General features: G+C 32.6%; 2 protein-coding genes across 2 annotated transcripts; one reads left to right on the forward strand and one right to left on the reverse strand.

Moving 5' to 3' along the window:
- Positions 1-224: 224 nt before the first annotated feature.
- LOC114403862 (pentatricopeptide repeat-containing protein At5g39710) lies at positions 225-4,839 on the forward strand. The gene is made up of 2 exons (XM_028367064.1): positions 225-2,779; positions 3,559-4,839. The coding sequence occupies exon 1, from the start codon at positions 257-259 to the stop codon at positions 2,591-2,593; it is 2,337 nt and encodes a 778-aa protein (XP_028222865.1). The 5' UTR covers positions 225-256; the 3' UTR covers positions 2,594-2,779; positions 3,559-4,839.
- Positions 4,840-11,511: 6,672 nt separating this feature from the next.
- Positions 11,512-12,757, reverse strand: LOC114402702. The gene has a single exon (XM_028365356.1). The coding sequence runs from the start codon at positions 12,651-12,653 to the stop codon at positions 11,862-11,864; it is 792 nt and encodes a 263-aa protein (XP_028221157.1). The 5' UTR covers positions 12,654-12,757; the 3' UTR covers positions 11,512-11,861.
- Between the last annotated feature and the right edge of the window lie 3,159 nt (positions 12,758-15,916).

Raw genomic sequence — 15,916 nt, forward strand, 5'->3', positions numbered from 1 at the left:
CCATCTATTTACATCGTTGTTAAATGATAACATTGACATTAATTTTTTCATTATTTTATGGTGTGTTTATTAAGAAGTATATAATATTGGATATTAGATAAATCAAACACTTGGTATAAACATAAAAAATAAGAAATAAAATTATAATTAATTTTTGAAAGCATGAAAGGAAGTTAATATGTTGCAATGATACGCCATTAATCTGTCATGATGGCATCACTCTAGTTGCCACGAATCTCATTTACTTACACTTAGTATGAATTTGTGGACTCAATTCAACCTTTCCCAGAATCACACAAGAGGCATTGGGCACAACACAATGGCTTTCCCTTCATCTTCTTCTTCTTCAAACCACTCTCTCATAGCCGACAAAGCAATCGCTTTTCTAAAACGCCACCCTCAAAGACTCGCATCTCTCTCTCCTCACTTCACTCCCCAAGCAGCTTCTTACGTTCTCCTCAATTCCCAATCCGACCAACGCACCCTCCTCAACTTCCTCACCTGGGCCCAAGCCCAAGCCCAGGCCCACAACTTCTTCTTCACGCCTCACTGCAAGTGCCTCGCCCTCCACATCCTCGTCCGCTTCAAGCTCTACCGCACCGCCCACTCCCTCGCCGCGGACCTCGCCGCCACCCTCCCCGACCCCACCGGCGCCTCCCTCTTCCGCCACCTCCACGACACCTTCCACCTATGCTCCTCCCCCTTCTCCTCCTCCGCCGTCTTCGACCTCGTCGTCAAATCCCTCTCCCGCCTCGGCTTCGTCCCCAAAGCCCTCACCCTCCTCCACCTCGCCAACCGCCACGGCTTCGCCCCCACCGTCCTCTCCTACAACGCCGTCCTCGACGCTCTCCTCCGGCGGAGCTCGTCGAATCATCGCGACTACGACGACGCGGAACGAGTGTTCCGCGACATGGTCCGGAACGGCGTGTCGCCGAATGTGTACACTTACAACGTCATCATCCGCGGCGTGGTTTCTCAAGGGGACTTGGAGAAAGGGTTAGGGTTTATGCGTAAAATGGAAAAGGAAGGAATTTCACCCAATGTGGTTACTTATAATACCCTAATCGATGCTTCTTGCAAGAAGAAGAAGGTGAAGGAGGCGATGGCGCTGCTGAGAGCGATGGCGGTTGGGGGCGTCGCCGCAAATTTGATTTCGTACAATTCAGTGATTAATGGATTGTGTGGTAAAGGGAGAATGAGTGAGGTTGGGGAATTGGTTGAGGAGATGAGGGGGAAAGGGTTGGTTCCTGATGAGGTTACTTACAATACTCTCGTTAATGGGTTTTGCAAAGAAGGGAATTTGCATCAGGGGTTGGTGCTGCTTTCGGAAATGGTTGGTAAAGGGTTGTCTCCCAATGTTGTTACATATACTACTTTGATTAATTGTATGTGTAAGGCCGGGAATTTGAGTCGCGCCGTGGAGATTTTCGATCAGATGCGTGTCAGGGGGCTGAGGCCGAATGAGAGGACTTACACTACTTTGATTGATGGGTTCTGCCAGAAAGGGTTGATGAATGAGGCTTATAAGGTCTTGAGTGAGATGATTGTTAGTGGATTTTCGCCATCGGTTGTGACTTACAACGCCCTTGTCCATGGATATTGCTTCTTGGGGAGGGTGCAGGAGGCTGTGGGAATTTTGAGGGGGATGGTTGAGAGAGGTTTGCCTCCTGATGTTGTTAGTTATAGCACTGTTATAGCTGGTTTTTGCCGGGAGCGTGAGCTGGGAAAAGCGTTTCAAATGAAGGAGGAGATGGTTGAGAAGGGTGTCTTGCCTGACACGGTCACCTATTCGTCGCTCATACAAGGTCTTTGTCTGCAGCAGAAACTGGTGGAAGCTTTTGATTTGTTCCGAGAGATGATGCGCAGGGGTCTCCCGCCTGATGAGGTTACTTATACTAGTTTGATTAATGCTTATTGCGTTGATGGGGAGTTGAGTAAGGCTCTTCGTTTGCATGATGAAATGGTGCAGAGGGGTTTTTTGCCTGATAATGTTACCTATAGTGTGCTTATTAATGGACTTAATAAGAAAGCTAGGACAAAAGTAGCAAAGAGGCTTCTTCTGAAGTTGTTTTATGAGGAGTCTGTACCAGATGACGTAACATACAATACGCTGATAGAAAACTGCAGTAATAATGAATTTAAGAGTGTGGAAGGTCTTGTTAAAGGATTCTGCATGAAGGGTTTGATGAATGAAGCAGATCGAGTTTTTAAGACAATGCTTCAGAGGAATCATAAGCCCAATGCAGCAATTTATAATTTAATGATACATGGACATTCTAGAGGGGGAAATGTTCACAAGGCATATAATCTGTATATGGAGTTGGAGCATTCTAGTTTTGCTTGTCATACAGTGGCTGTAATTGCTCTCGTTAAAGCACTAGCTAGGGAAGGGATGAATGATGAGCTGAGTCGGTTATTGCAAAACATATTGAGGAGCTGTAGGCTCAACGATGCCAAGGTAGCTAAAGTACTTGTTGAGGTTAACTTTAAAGAAGGTAACATGGATGCTGTTTTGAATGTGCTAACTGAAATGGCCAAGGATGGCCTACTACCTGATGGTGGAATTCATTCATCTGCTCCAGCAAGTACCTAATGTCTTTTGTTTTGTGTGCTAAACTGTATTATGCTAAAATAAGAACTTATCCTTCTAGTGGACACCTAGCATGATCAGTTTGGTGACTTACAATGTGGAAATGAAATTCTCTCTTGCTGGGAAAGTAATTTATCAATTTTTTTTTTCTGGAGCTCCACAATTATCTAAAGCCTCCTTCTTGGCCAGGTAAATCATCTCCTATTTCTGTCTTGTCTATGAATTCCTAGCCCAAAATTTACTTGTGAGGTATCTTGCAATTGAGTATTGTTTTTCTTTTTAAATCTACTTCCCATACATGCCTTAATTTTTATTACACCAAAAATCATTTTCTTGCTAATCACACCAAATATGTCAAATAATTCATAATTCAATTTCATTCCCATTCCTTCAAATGTCATTTAAACAAACCAAATATGGCCTTTTCTTTAGTTGTTTTTAATTGTCAAGTATGAAGTAACTTGCTTGCAATCATAAACGGACATTGTTGTGCTTTTTTATCAAAGCATAATTTTTTCTTATAATGGCAAATTTACTTAATTTCAAATTGTTGGTCTTTATCATTTATGTGTTATGAATGGGTGCTGTGCTGCTTAAGTCGAGAAAGCATAATCTGGGCATGATCCGCCCTTTATTTTATCATTTGAATTGTAAATTTGAATATTAGAGTCTTTGCAAAGCAACATGAATATGCACACATTCTGAATAGTTGGGTCGTCATGGTAAAGATTAAAATTCATGATATTGAAAGAAAATACGCTTAGTTCCATAGCAGTAGCGAAACCTTGCTTGAAAAGTATCAGCCAGGATTGATCAATTCGAAATTTTCATTGCTGTTTTTTATATTAAATGATTTAATGGTCGGTTTCAGCTTCCTCTCCCCTTTTTGATAGATTGTGCTGTTAATGTTAAGAATTACTTAGTAAACAATTTTTTAATCTGATTTGTAGTATATTGTCTTTTGCCAGAACGGAACTCGAGTTGATTGGTGATATTCTTAAAACTGTTATCACAAAACGAGACAAGGCACCACTTATTTGCTGCATATCACCTAGTGGGAGTGAAATCTTGTGTGCTCGAATGAGGTTTCATGGAAGGTATCTTGGGCTTGGGAGTAATTGGTAAAACAACCATGGCTAGAGCCATTTACAATGAAATCAATCAAAACCTTGGACGTAAATGTTTCCTTGCAAATATAATGGTAATTTGGGACCAAGATGGTGGCTAAGTTTATTTGCAAGAACAACTTCTTCCAGGCGTCTTGAAACTAGAAGGATGAATTTACATGACATTGAATTGAGGACTATAATAAGGGAAAGTCACCAGTGGGTTAGTCAAGAGAATAGATTATTCATCACAACTAGAGATGAGCATTTACTGAGGATAATATATACAGAATGAAAGGAATGGAAGAAAGAAAGTCTCTGGAGCTTTTCAGTTAGCAAGCTTTTACACAAGCTGTTCTAATAGCTAGCAGATATCATTGAACTCTTAAGAAGGGTTGTTGCTTACTCTGGAAGACCTCCACCTGCTCTTGAAGGTTTTGGCTCTTACTGGTTTGAAAAGGCTATTGCTGAGTGGGAAAGTGCATTGACGAAACTTGAAATTATTCCCAATTATCCAATACGAAAGAGATTAAAATTAAACTATGATGGTTTAAGCGATCGTATGGGGAAAATGTATAAGCTGTTTCTTTTTAGGTAAAGACTAACACTGTTGCATGGACTTTGTATGGCAGTGGACTTCATGCAAAAAGATTAGTTATATCTGTCCTTATGGAACAAAGTTTTCTAAAAGTTGACAAGAATGACAAGCTTCAAATGCATGATTTGCTGCATTGGCCATACAAACTCTGTAGTTGGTTGAAAAACCTAATCAGAAGCTCTACCCACACTTTTATGGCCATGATAAGATGCTGGAGGCAAGGTTGCATACAGGTTGGAATTGCCTGAAGACAGTTAGTTCACTCTATTTTTCATATCTCCTTGCTGAAGAAAGTGGCTACTGCTCAACAACAGGCACAACCACTGCCCCTTGCATTGTCAGATGCACACAAACAGTAGTACAGTACTTTTACCACAAGAGGGATGCAAGATTGCATTTGGGGAGAAATTATTTTATGGTCCGGAAACATCCGTGTTCATTGTTCCCGTCAATGAACATGTATCATGTAATTGAGTTTTTCAATTTACAAGAAAAGATTAATAAATAAATTATTATATATTATGTGATTATTAGTTAGGCTAAAATGTAATTTTCATTTTTTAAAGTTCACTTATTGAGATATTTTGTCCTCTACTTTTTAAAAATCCACAATTTAATTCTCATATTTTTTTAATTGAAACATTTTGTCCCTATTTTTTTTAAAAATATGTAATTTTAGTTTTCTTTTTCAATTTTGAGATTTGAATATGTATTTTTTTTAATAAATTAAACTTATTAACAATTAAATAATTAAAAAAATATTTGTGTGGATAATAAATAAATGTGTTAGTTAATATTTATAAAGTATATAGATTAACGATTGAAATGAGTAATAAAAATTAAAATTGTGAATTTTTTAAAAGTGATAGACGAAATATCTTAATTAAAAAATTAAAGATTAAAATTGTGAATTTTTAAAAAATAAAATGTTTTCATTAAAATATAAGAGAATTAAAATCGTATATTTAAGAAAATAGGATGACCATAAACATGGAATAATCTTAAAGTATATAATAATTTCAGTGTAAAATGATAATGCTTGAAAAGAGAAGACTTGGTCTGTTGCAAAGAGGGTGGTAAGAAAATATAAAAGAAAGAAGACACCATTTCTTTAAGGAGTAGACACCATTTTAGGGTGCTAAAGAAGACAAGGATTCCATGAAAATAAATATTATTTTCTAAATTATTTTATAGTGTTTCTTAAAAAACGTACTACATGGGCGTGCTTGCAAAAACGTCCAGTTGAACATAACGACCGTTTTTTCAATCCATTAGTATTATAGCTTTTGGATTTTGTATATTGGAAATCGTGAACATAAGGCATGTGAAATGCCAATCTAAACACGCACTATATCGTCATTTGTCAATAAAAGGGATGGCATTGGACATATATTTCAATCTTTAGGTTTATGAGTAGAAGGAAAACAGAGAGAGATGAAAACAAAAAAAAAGAGAGGAAATGATAATTGTAATAAATAATCTGATGTAAAACAAAAAAGAAAAAGAAAACGAAAAATAGAATGAAAAAAAGTTAAAAGAGAAAATAGATTTATAAATATATACAGCATTAATAGCTCTTACGAAAAGATAATTCTTCTTTGAAGGAACCTTGTCTAAGGTGTTACTAATAACAAAAAAATTTATTTTATGAAATTATCAAACTAAACAACAATAAATTTTATTCCTAAAATTATAATATATGATAATATTCAGTAATTTTAGGATTTGAAGTGTTTTTTTTTTTAAATTTTATGGACGAAAAGTGTCTTCGGTAAGATAATTTAAAAACTTATGAATTAATTTGTCCAAATTAAATTTGTTTGGTACATGCGTTTATTTTCATAAGTTATACTTCAACTAACTAATAAAAATAAGATAGCTAATAAGCAGCTATCTTTTTTAATTTTCTCAATATTATCTTCACTAAGTTATTTGAAATCTCTTATTATTATCTTTTTTTACTTATTATATTAATCTGAATGCATATGGCAACCAACTAGCTAATGGCCACCACTATTTCGTCGATTGTTACTATGTTGTCCTTTGACATACTCTTTTGCGACTGAGGCTACCGTGAGTTTGGCACGGTGCGACACTTTCTTTTTATATTTAAGAGGAAGTACTCATTTTTATCGTTAAATAGATAGTGTTAATAAATTTATCTTTTAAAGATAGAAATTTAAATTTTAAATCCAGGTGAAAAATAGTACAATAAATTTATTAATTCATTAACCGTCTATATTAATGAAAAAGACTATATGTGCAAGGACAAATTTGTTTGTACTCTATAAATTTATGAATTTTATAAGTAAAATATTACAATAAACACTTAAAAAAAAAGAAAATAAAAATAAATTAGAATAAGCATAATAATAAATATAATATTGATTAATTAACATAATTTGTTTATTGTTATGAAATTTTTAATATAATAATACTTTAGTCAAGATATGATACTCAAACAGAAATACACAACTATTAAGTTAATCTTTAAAAAAAATGAGACTAACTTAATTTTGTTATTATCTAATATTGTCACCATAAAAATTTCAAAATAATATACAGATTATACTTACCGATCAATATTATATTTATTATTATGTTTTTTTTTAACTTATATTTTTTCCTATATTTTTAGATGCTTATTGTAATGTTATACTTGTAACTGATAAAAGAAAAGAGAAAATGAAGATTAAATTATATTTTGAGTAAATAGTTATTTTCATTTGTCAAAGTTCCTACAAATTTGTCTCTTATGTCACATGAAGTATGCTTTTTTATTAATGGTGACAAAGAAAAATGGACCGATAGATAAATTTATTACATATTTTTTTAATTTTTAGAGACTAAAATTTAAATTTTTATCTTTGATGAACGAATTTATCAATTCTAAGACATTCAGAATTATTTACCTTACATTTAATGGAACGGATGATGACTTTTTCTTTTATTGTTTTCTACTTTTCTCAGTTTTTCTTCACATTCCCGAATTAGCCTGGCTTTCCATCTTCGGCTGTCTCCATCAACGAACGCCGCATTCATCTCCACCACAACCCACACCAGTTCACAGTGAAGGAAATCGACATAAACGCTCACCCAAACCATAGAGTGGTGCAAACACGTTTTCTGCTCTCTAGCGAGATATCGTGCAGCGAATGAATGTCCTAGGCTCCACCCATTGGCCTTACAAGAACCCTACCAACAAACGCACCTGAATGTTGCGCGTCTCCTCATTTACTTGCATTGCACAGTTTAAGGTTAGAAGTAGTACGTACTTTTAATCATACCAACTTTAAAATCATTCGTTCAACTGCTTTTGTTTTGTTTTTTTTTTTAATTATGGTCTTACTTTATAAGATTATAAGTTATTAAAAATAAATTAAAATATTGAAATATATATATATATATATATATATATATATATATATAATCAAATAATTAATATGTCATTTTATATTATTTAACATTTATTAACTAGCTTATTAATTAATCTTATAAAATATTTTTAATTAAATTAGTTAGTTTATAAACTGTGTTTATAACTAGCTTATAATTTAGCTCATTTATAAACTAGTTTTAAAGAATAATCATATCTAATATATACATTATTCACTGAGAACACATAATTGATGTATTACTCTGGGTTGGTTAACTTTTATACATTTTGGAGTGTTATTGCTTGTTTCTTATGATACCCACGCTTGACATAATTATCCAATGCGTTTTAATTAGTGATGACATCTTCAAAAGAGACCAGTCAAAGACGTGTAATTCAAGTTAATAAAGCAATCCAAGTTTAACATGATAACTGAAAAGTTAAAGACCTTGGTGAAAAAGGCCGACTTTTGTATAACTTCACTAGCTAGGCATAAAGGTAAGAAGTTAGTGCATTGGTATCTATCTTGAGGCTAAATGATTGAGTCAAATGAGTTAATTACTATGATTCTAATATTGGATTAGGCGATGACTTCTTTTTATCCATTCTAATAATCATTCATATTTCAACACTATTAGGTATTAATTATCTTTTTATGTATGCATATAAAATTATACTAGTAAAACTTTAGATGCAACTCGAAAAGAAGCGCATTCATGATCTTAACTCAGATTAAAAATCCTACAGAGTATGTTTGGATAAAGAATTTTAACTGAGAAAAGTAATTTATTATAAAATTTGAATTTCTGTGATCTAGAATTCATTATTTGGATGTTTTTTTTGAAGAATTTAAAATTTTGAAATTTTAAAACAGAATTTTAAACAATTAAAAATTTGGAATTTCAATTTCCTTCTAAAAGGTGAAAAATTGAAATTCTCTTCTTACGGTCTTCTTCAAAAAACACAGTATGAGATTGTGAAACATCGGGGTCTGAACATAGAAGAACATGTATAAGTAACACATAAATAATATCTTTTCTTTTTTTTCATTCATTTTTTTTCACCCTCATAATTTTAACTTTTTTTATTCAAACATAAAATTTTGAAAATAAAAGAATTTCAATTAAAGTATTTAAAATTCTTAGAATTTAAAATTTTTCAAAATTTTAAATTCCTACATCCAAACACACTAAAAAAAACTGAAATTTAAAAGAACAAATTACCAATTGAATTTGTATGTACTGCATGCTTCATATAATAAATGTAATAAAACTTTACGAACAACATCAATAGCCTTTAGGATATATAGTACCATTGCAATGATGATCCAGCTAAAACAATTAATGAGCATCAATATACATATATAGCCACATAATTAATACCGTCATCATGAAAATTTATCTTTGTAACCCATCAATGATCGTCATTAAATACACACAAGGAGACATATTTTCTCATGGGTATAATACGTGCACGGTTAAGTGACGTGCCCATGAAGCATCATGCTATCATCTACTGCTCCAAATTATGTATGCTATAGAGTTCAAACCTTCAAATAAAGGCGTAAAAATGGAAGTTAAAGTAGCTAAAATATGGTAACCTCTGCAATTGGTAGCATTAGACTTTACGTAAAGATAGCTTCTCTTGCATGCATGGCTAATGGCATTAGTTCTTCGTTCAAGTAGAGGTGGCATAGGAGTAGGAAATAAATCCCCCATTTTCATCTCTGTCTCTCAATTATTCTCCTGCTCCCACCTCTGACTCTTGCTTTGGAATAATTTCCTCATTAATTATGTTCGCTGATTCTCTAGCTAATATTAGACAAACTGTAGAGACCTAGAATAGTAATAAATATTAAAAATTAAATAAATTTAACAGTTTAAAATTATAAAAAAAAATGAAATTAATACATTTAGTTGTATTAAGGAACAGAATAAAAATATTTATTTATTAATTATTAAAAATAAGCATACATGTTTACATAAAATTAAGAATGAATTTTCCTTTTCAATATATCTAGTGAACTTGTGGGGTGCGAAGTACAATTAATTATTCCTCACCTCGTCCCCAAATTTGCACAAACAATTAAATATTTCCAAATTTAGGTCTTTGAATGAGGACATGATCCACGTGAAAAATTTCAAATGACAAAATAAATGTCACCTCTACTTTGTATGGCAAGAATAAAAGGGAAAGACTTACATGAAATGGGAAGGAGGCATGGAATAGTTTCATCTCCTACTAGCAGATCAGTCACGATTTCTCACTAACACAATCATAAACAAATATTCTTTATGTCATTTTTTGTTATAGCCAACCAACAATCTCAACATGAAATTGTCAACCCATGTATTCTTTAATACGAAATTACTCTTCACTTTCATAAACAATAAGTTTGATAAGATTACACAGTATATCAACGCATTGTGTAAGGGTATGAAGGAATAACAGATATAAACGACTTTGCAAAACAAAGAATAAACTATTGTGGCTCAGTGTTTTGTCCAAAGGTTAGAGCAAGAAAGTTTCCGGCCAAAGAGATATATAGATTCATTAAAGTTCTTTCTTTGAGTCTTGCTTTTATAGGCTTGAGGGACCATATGTTTGTTGTGAGAAAGGATTGTTTCAATCCCACTTGACTTCTCTTAGTCATTTTTCAAGTTGTATCTGTACTGTTCCTTTGAAATGATATCGTTTTCATGATTTTTAAAATTGAATCACAACCCTAAATATTAATACAACTGTTTTGTGACGTCATTTTAAATGGACAACACATGGACAATTTGAAAAGGGACAACAGACAACACATGGACAATTTGAAAAGGAACAACAGAGAAGTCAAGCCTATTTCAATCTTATGATTTTGAATCTTCATTAAATGCATAGAGACTTCAAGCACTAACATGTTTACTTCTATAAAGGAGAAAGAAAAGATAGGTGTTCTTTCTCTCCCAAAAAGACAATGACACATTCTAAAAAGAGTGCTGCTTCCCTACTCATGTCTACAAATGAAGCATACTACATAATTCTCTGCTTGTATTTTACAAAGCGACAAATGAAGCATACTACATAATAATATGCAGAAACTATATACACAGACATGAGTGGATGTGTGTATAGCATCTTTTCTCTTTCAAAGAATGGCATTTTCCAAAGTTTTCATCATCACAATAGTTATATATTATTTAAATATCATTTTTTTTCTTTATTTTTCTTTATTACATCATTTATCTTATTATGCACTTCACATCTCTCTCCTTTTTTCGTACATTATATACAAAAATAAAGTACAGTTAGCATGTCTCTCGTCTCAATATTTGTTGATGGCATAATAATCACCGAATTTTCGCACGCAGTCTTACAGTATATCTTTAAAAAAATCAAAGACTTTGGATGTCGAACTCAACGACAATCCTTGCTCTGTACAGCTATATTACAATCATTATTCAACATCCTAATGATATTGAATAAAAGCTTCTTTCTTTTCAAAGGTCATGTTTAATTTGTCCATAAATTAATTTGTGTTCTTAGTTATTTTCTTGGCATGCTATATGTTGTGGGCGTTTTCATAAACTTTTTAACTTGGAAAAGCTGTTACCAATCACCAAATATAAGTACCTAGTGGAAACACATTATGGTGGGTAACAGGCTGTTCTGGGTAAAATAAATAAAGCCCACTTTAAGAAAGAGTACTTAATCTGTCAAAAAAAAAAAATGAAAGAGTGCTTAATGTTTAATTTTAAAATCCTCAATAGGTTCCCCAAGTCCTAAATTCGGTACATAGCTTGACAAGTAGACTTTTTCCTCACCAAAGCAAAGTCATAAATACACGCAAAGAATATACAATATGTGGAAAATTATATTGCAACATGCAAAACTATCACACAACTTGTTAATGTGTAGTCTAACACATGATTTGGCTGAAGGGGACATTACAAAACAATTTTCCCGAGTCAACCAAATACAATGGACAAAATATAAAATACCAAAATTAATCCTAACAAAAGTTTACTGTATCTGTGTGTGAATAATTTCACTTTCAAATTTTCATCCAATTTAATTTTAGTCTCTTTGTGAATGAGAATGAATATACAAAGAAAATTTGAAATTACCATTCACGACACGAATGAGGATCATAATAATATTAACATTTTGGAGAACACCAAAATCACAATTTGATTAAAACGTGAACTAAGACCCATGCATGGCAGGGTTGAAGGCCAAGCAGCCCAAGAAGCCCTGCTTATAAGGCAACAACGTTTTCTTCTTCAACTCCACTGAAGCAGCCCGGTTCACGGTGTAATGCAACTCGTGAGCCGAAACCGGCCCTCTCCGTCTCGAAACCGAACCGGAACTGACGTTCCGGACATCCTCGTGCGCGGTCGTTTTGGACAGAACCGCGTACTTCCGAAAAGGATCCTTGTCCGAAGCTCTTCCCTCAGAGGCGCTTCGGAACAGAAGAAAATCCTTCAGCCTCCACTTTCGGTACCCTTTCCCGAACGAAATCGACGACAAAAATGAGGAGTTAGAAATACTCTCCGAGGTTTTGCTGCTGTTACTTTTGTCTCCCAAAGAGAAGGTCGTAGAGGAAACGGAAAATGATGAAGCTCTTTCCTTGCCTAACTTACGTTGTTGTGATGGTGGTGATTCTTGGATAACCCTTTTCTCTCTTCTTCTACTAGACGAAGGGGAAAGAGGTTTGAGAGGTCTAATCTTTCCGCCCAGGAATAGTTCCTCGGCGGAAAGGGAAGGCCTCTGGAGATGACCACTGAAGTCGAATTCGAACTCGTCTTGGGTGGTGTTGGGAGTGGAAGCAGAGGAGTGTCTGCGAGTGGGGCTGGTGGGGGCACTGAAGAAGAAGTTGCCAAAGCGTTGGGGGCTGGAAGGTGCAGTGATGTAAGGGGAGGAACAGTTGCTATCGAAGTTAAAGTCCATGGAAGAAGAAGGTGGTGGAGGAGGAGGCACTGCCACCACCACTTCCATGTCTTCTTCTGTTAGTGTTACTTAATTACCAATTGTGATTGTGAGAAATGGGTGGCGGCTATAAATATATAGATCAAGTTAAGAGACAGAGAGAGGACAGGGGAAGGAATGAGAGAGGAAAGGGGTGGAGATTTCACTATTGGGAATGATTTTGGTCATTAGAATTTTCTTACATTTGATTGGAATTTTCACCTATGTTTTGTCTAATTAGTATCTTCTCCAATTGTTTTGTTGCTTTCCATTGGTCTGAATAAAATGTAATAAATGGTAAATTTATTTTTAGGTTAGTTTCCTTCAAAAAAATATTGTTAGGTTATAGTTAATATAATTGAGATTTGTCAATCCTTGACTTGATCAACGACACTGCGAGAGGTTGGTTAGTGACAATTTGAAATTGGTCGATTTGCTTTGTAAATTGGTAAATGTGTTTTTAACTAGAGAAAGGGTGTTTCTTTTTATCGTCATTATTTTGTGAATATGATTTTTTTATTCACTAAAGTATATAGTAAATTTATGTAAGTCTTGAATTATGTATTATTAAATTATTAAGAAAATTACTGTCATCGTAATTGTTTGCTAAAAAAACTTGTTGATGTATATTGATACGTTCTATACGATAATATGAAAAATATATGACTGATCAAATATAAATTCATTTTTATTTGGAAATAAATAAAAGAAGAAGAGAATTCAAAACCATTTTCTTTTCTTATTCCGGCTAAAGTAAATTTTGATGTGGCGTGAACAAATATGGCCATTACTTCAGCATTTGGCTGGATTTAAATTGTTTGGCCAAGAAAAATAGTATTCCAGAAGGAAACTGATGGAGCAATAATTATTTTATTCAAAGGGTATAATCAATTTGGCCTGCGTAAATGATATAATATGCATGACTTTGCTTCGTTTAATTTAGGAAAGAGAGTGACAGTGGATCTAGAAGAGGAGAAAATTTGAAGAGAAAGAAACGGAAAGAGTAAACACTTCTTATTTTTCCTTGTTTGATTAAGAAAAAGGAAATAATTTTTTTTTAGAGGAGGAAATAAAATTAAAAGTTGGTAAAAATAGTTTTGTATCTTTTATTAAAAATCAAACTTCTATTATAGTTTTTTTAAGAGTATTAAAAATAAACTATAAAGCTAATAAAAATTAACGGCAAAAGAATCAGTAATTAAAATGTTTGAATTTTTCGAAAATCCATCCAAATCTGTTCATCGAAGTAAACATACAATCCAATCAAATTAAGCATAGTTTCTATACAGAAGGAAAAAAATTAAGCATAGTTTCTGATAATGTACGTACGTGGTCGTTCAAATTTAAAGAAAATTACCGTTGAAATTAAAGAGAAATAGCATCTTCTCTTCCCAAAAAAAGAGAAAACGTAAAGATGCAAGTGACAGGCAAAGTGCTTCAGAATGGTTTTACGGTATAATAAGGTCATTCAATTCAAGTTTTAATTAGAAAATTGCCGTTGAAAGTAAAGAGCACCGTGCTGAAGAAGCTAGGAAGAAAATGAAGATGCAAGAAAAAGACAAAGGAAGTGCTTTTGCTTGTTTCTTTGATTTGATGATATTATAACGAGTTCCGGGGTTAGGTTATACTGTTTTTTGTATCCCAGTTTTGATCCTGCTTTTGTTGGTTAAATTTGACTAGGAATAGTGCTGTCTTTTCTTGGTAGGTCTTTAATGGTCACATGCATGTTCAGATTAAACATAAGTTTGGTTAAGAAAAATATTGATCAACCTCCTTGAAAGCAATGAATATGAAATTGACTAAAAGACATATTCATATATCTACACAGGGTAACTGGCCTGTTAATTATTTGAAAAGTACTTTACCTTCTGTATTATAGAATTTCTTATTGTACTTTTACCGTCTTAATTCTTCATTCTATAACCTCATATTGTCACTTTAATATAGTTTTTATTTATTTATTGATGATTAATATAGTAAAAATACTGTTTATTTTCTTATTGTTTAGTTTGAAATTATCATTTAAAAATATATTTATATTTTGTATAATTATTTCTTTTCTTACAAAATTATATTTAACCTTTTAGCCTTTTTTTCCAACGAATTGTTGAATATTTTATTGATATTTTTAAAGGTTAACATTTTTATTTAATTAAATTTAGAAATTCCTTTTGGTAATTAATTTACTGTTAACTAAAAACAGATATTTTGTTACCAAAAATTACAAATTTAATATTTTCTGTTTGACCCATACAAATAATAAAATATAATTTGAAGGACTAAACACATTATATCTCTAGTTTGAAGGAATAAAAATATACATAAGTCTTAATAAATTTTTTTATGATAATAGTAAAAGTGATGACAAGTCGAATTTTGTTTATAACTAAAAAATTTAAAGACTATGTTATAAATATTCATTTCAAAATAATCAATGATCATGAATTATTTTATTAATTTTATAATAATTATTAATACTCTTATATACTTTAACTTTAGCAATTGTGTTATAGTTTACTGTTTCATTATAAATATGCTTTCATTTTGTTTCATCATTAGATTTTTTTTGCAATAATAATTTTGAATTAAATTTTAAAAATGCAATTTAACGCATTCTACGTTGTTAACTATTTTTTTTATTAATTGTAAAAAAAATTATATTTAATTTTACTGTGCAAACGCACAAGTGATATACTATTATAATATAAAATAACTAGATCAATCTTTGTTATTTGTTATTTGTTGAAGAGTGCGCATGAAGCATTCACACATTTATTCTAAATATTGTGCGTGGCAATGCTCATTTCATTTAATAATTAAACTTCATTATGACGGAATTTTGTATAAGTATTTTCATCCTAATTATGGTCTTTTGGAAGCCATTGATTTACTTGAAATAGTACTATTTGAATTTGAAGTTGTATCATTAATCGCAGTCAAACCACCAGAAAACAAAACATAATTAAACGGCCCTTATATTCATCATCTTGTGGATAGCTAGCTGGCTACACAATACACATTCTCTCCAAACAGATTTATAACAACTTGACCATTTGCACTTCCATGATAATTCACCAACCCGCAGGATTCTAGGTTGTTGGAAAATCTCGAAGATGATGTCTGTTTATATCTGTTCTATCTATAGACATAAAAGTACTTTCATTGTTTAACCTTGTCTCCCATGATTACAGGCTAGGATTCGGTTCAACCAATAACGTACTTTAGTGTACTGTACAAACTCTAATTATTAATCATGTCCACCTTATATAAAATTGATTTGGCACTACTTGAAA

Source organism: Glycine soja, chromosome 20 (genome assembly GCF_004193775.1).
Source record: "Glycine soja cultivar W05 chromosome 20, ASM419377v2, whole genome shotgun sequence".
NCBI classification, from domain to species: Eukaryota; Viridiplantae; Streptophyta; class Magnoliopsida; order Fabales; family Fabaceae; genus Glycine; species Glycine soja.

Coding starts and splice junctions, on each gene's coding strand:
- LOC114403862 (XM_028367064.1), top strand. CDS start 257: ATGAATTTGTGGACTCAATTCAACCTTTCCCAGAATCACACAAGAGGC.
- LOC114402702 (XM_028365356.1), bottom strand. CDS start 12,653: ATGGAAGTGGTGGTGGCAGTGCCTCCTCCTCCACCACCTTCTTCTTCC.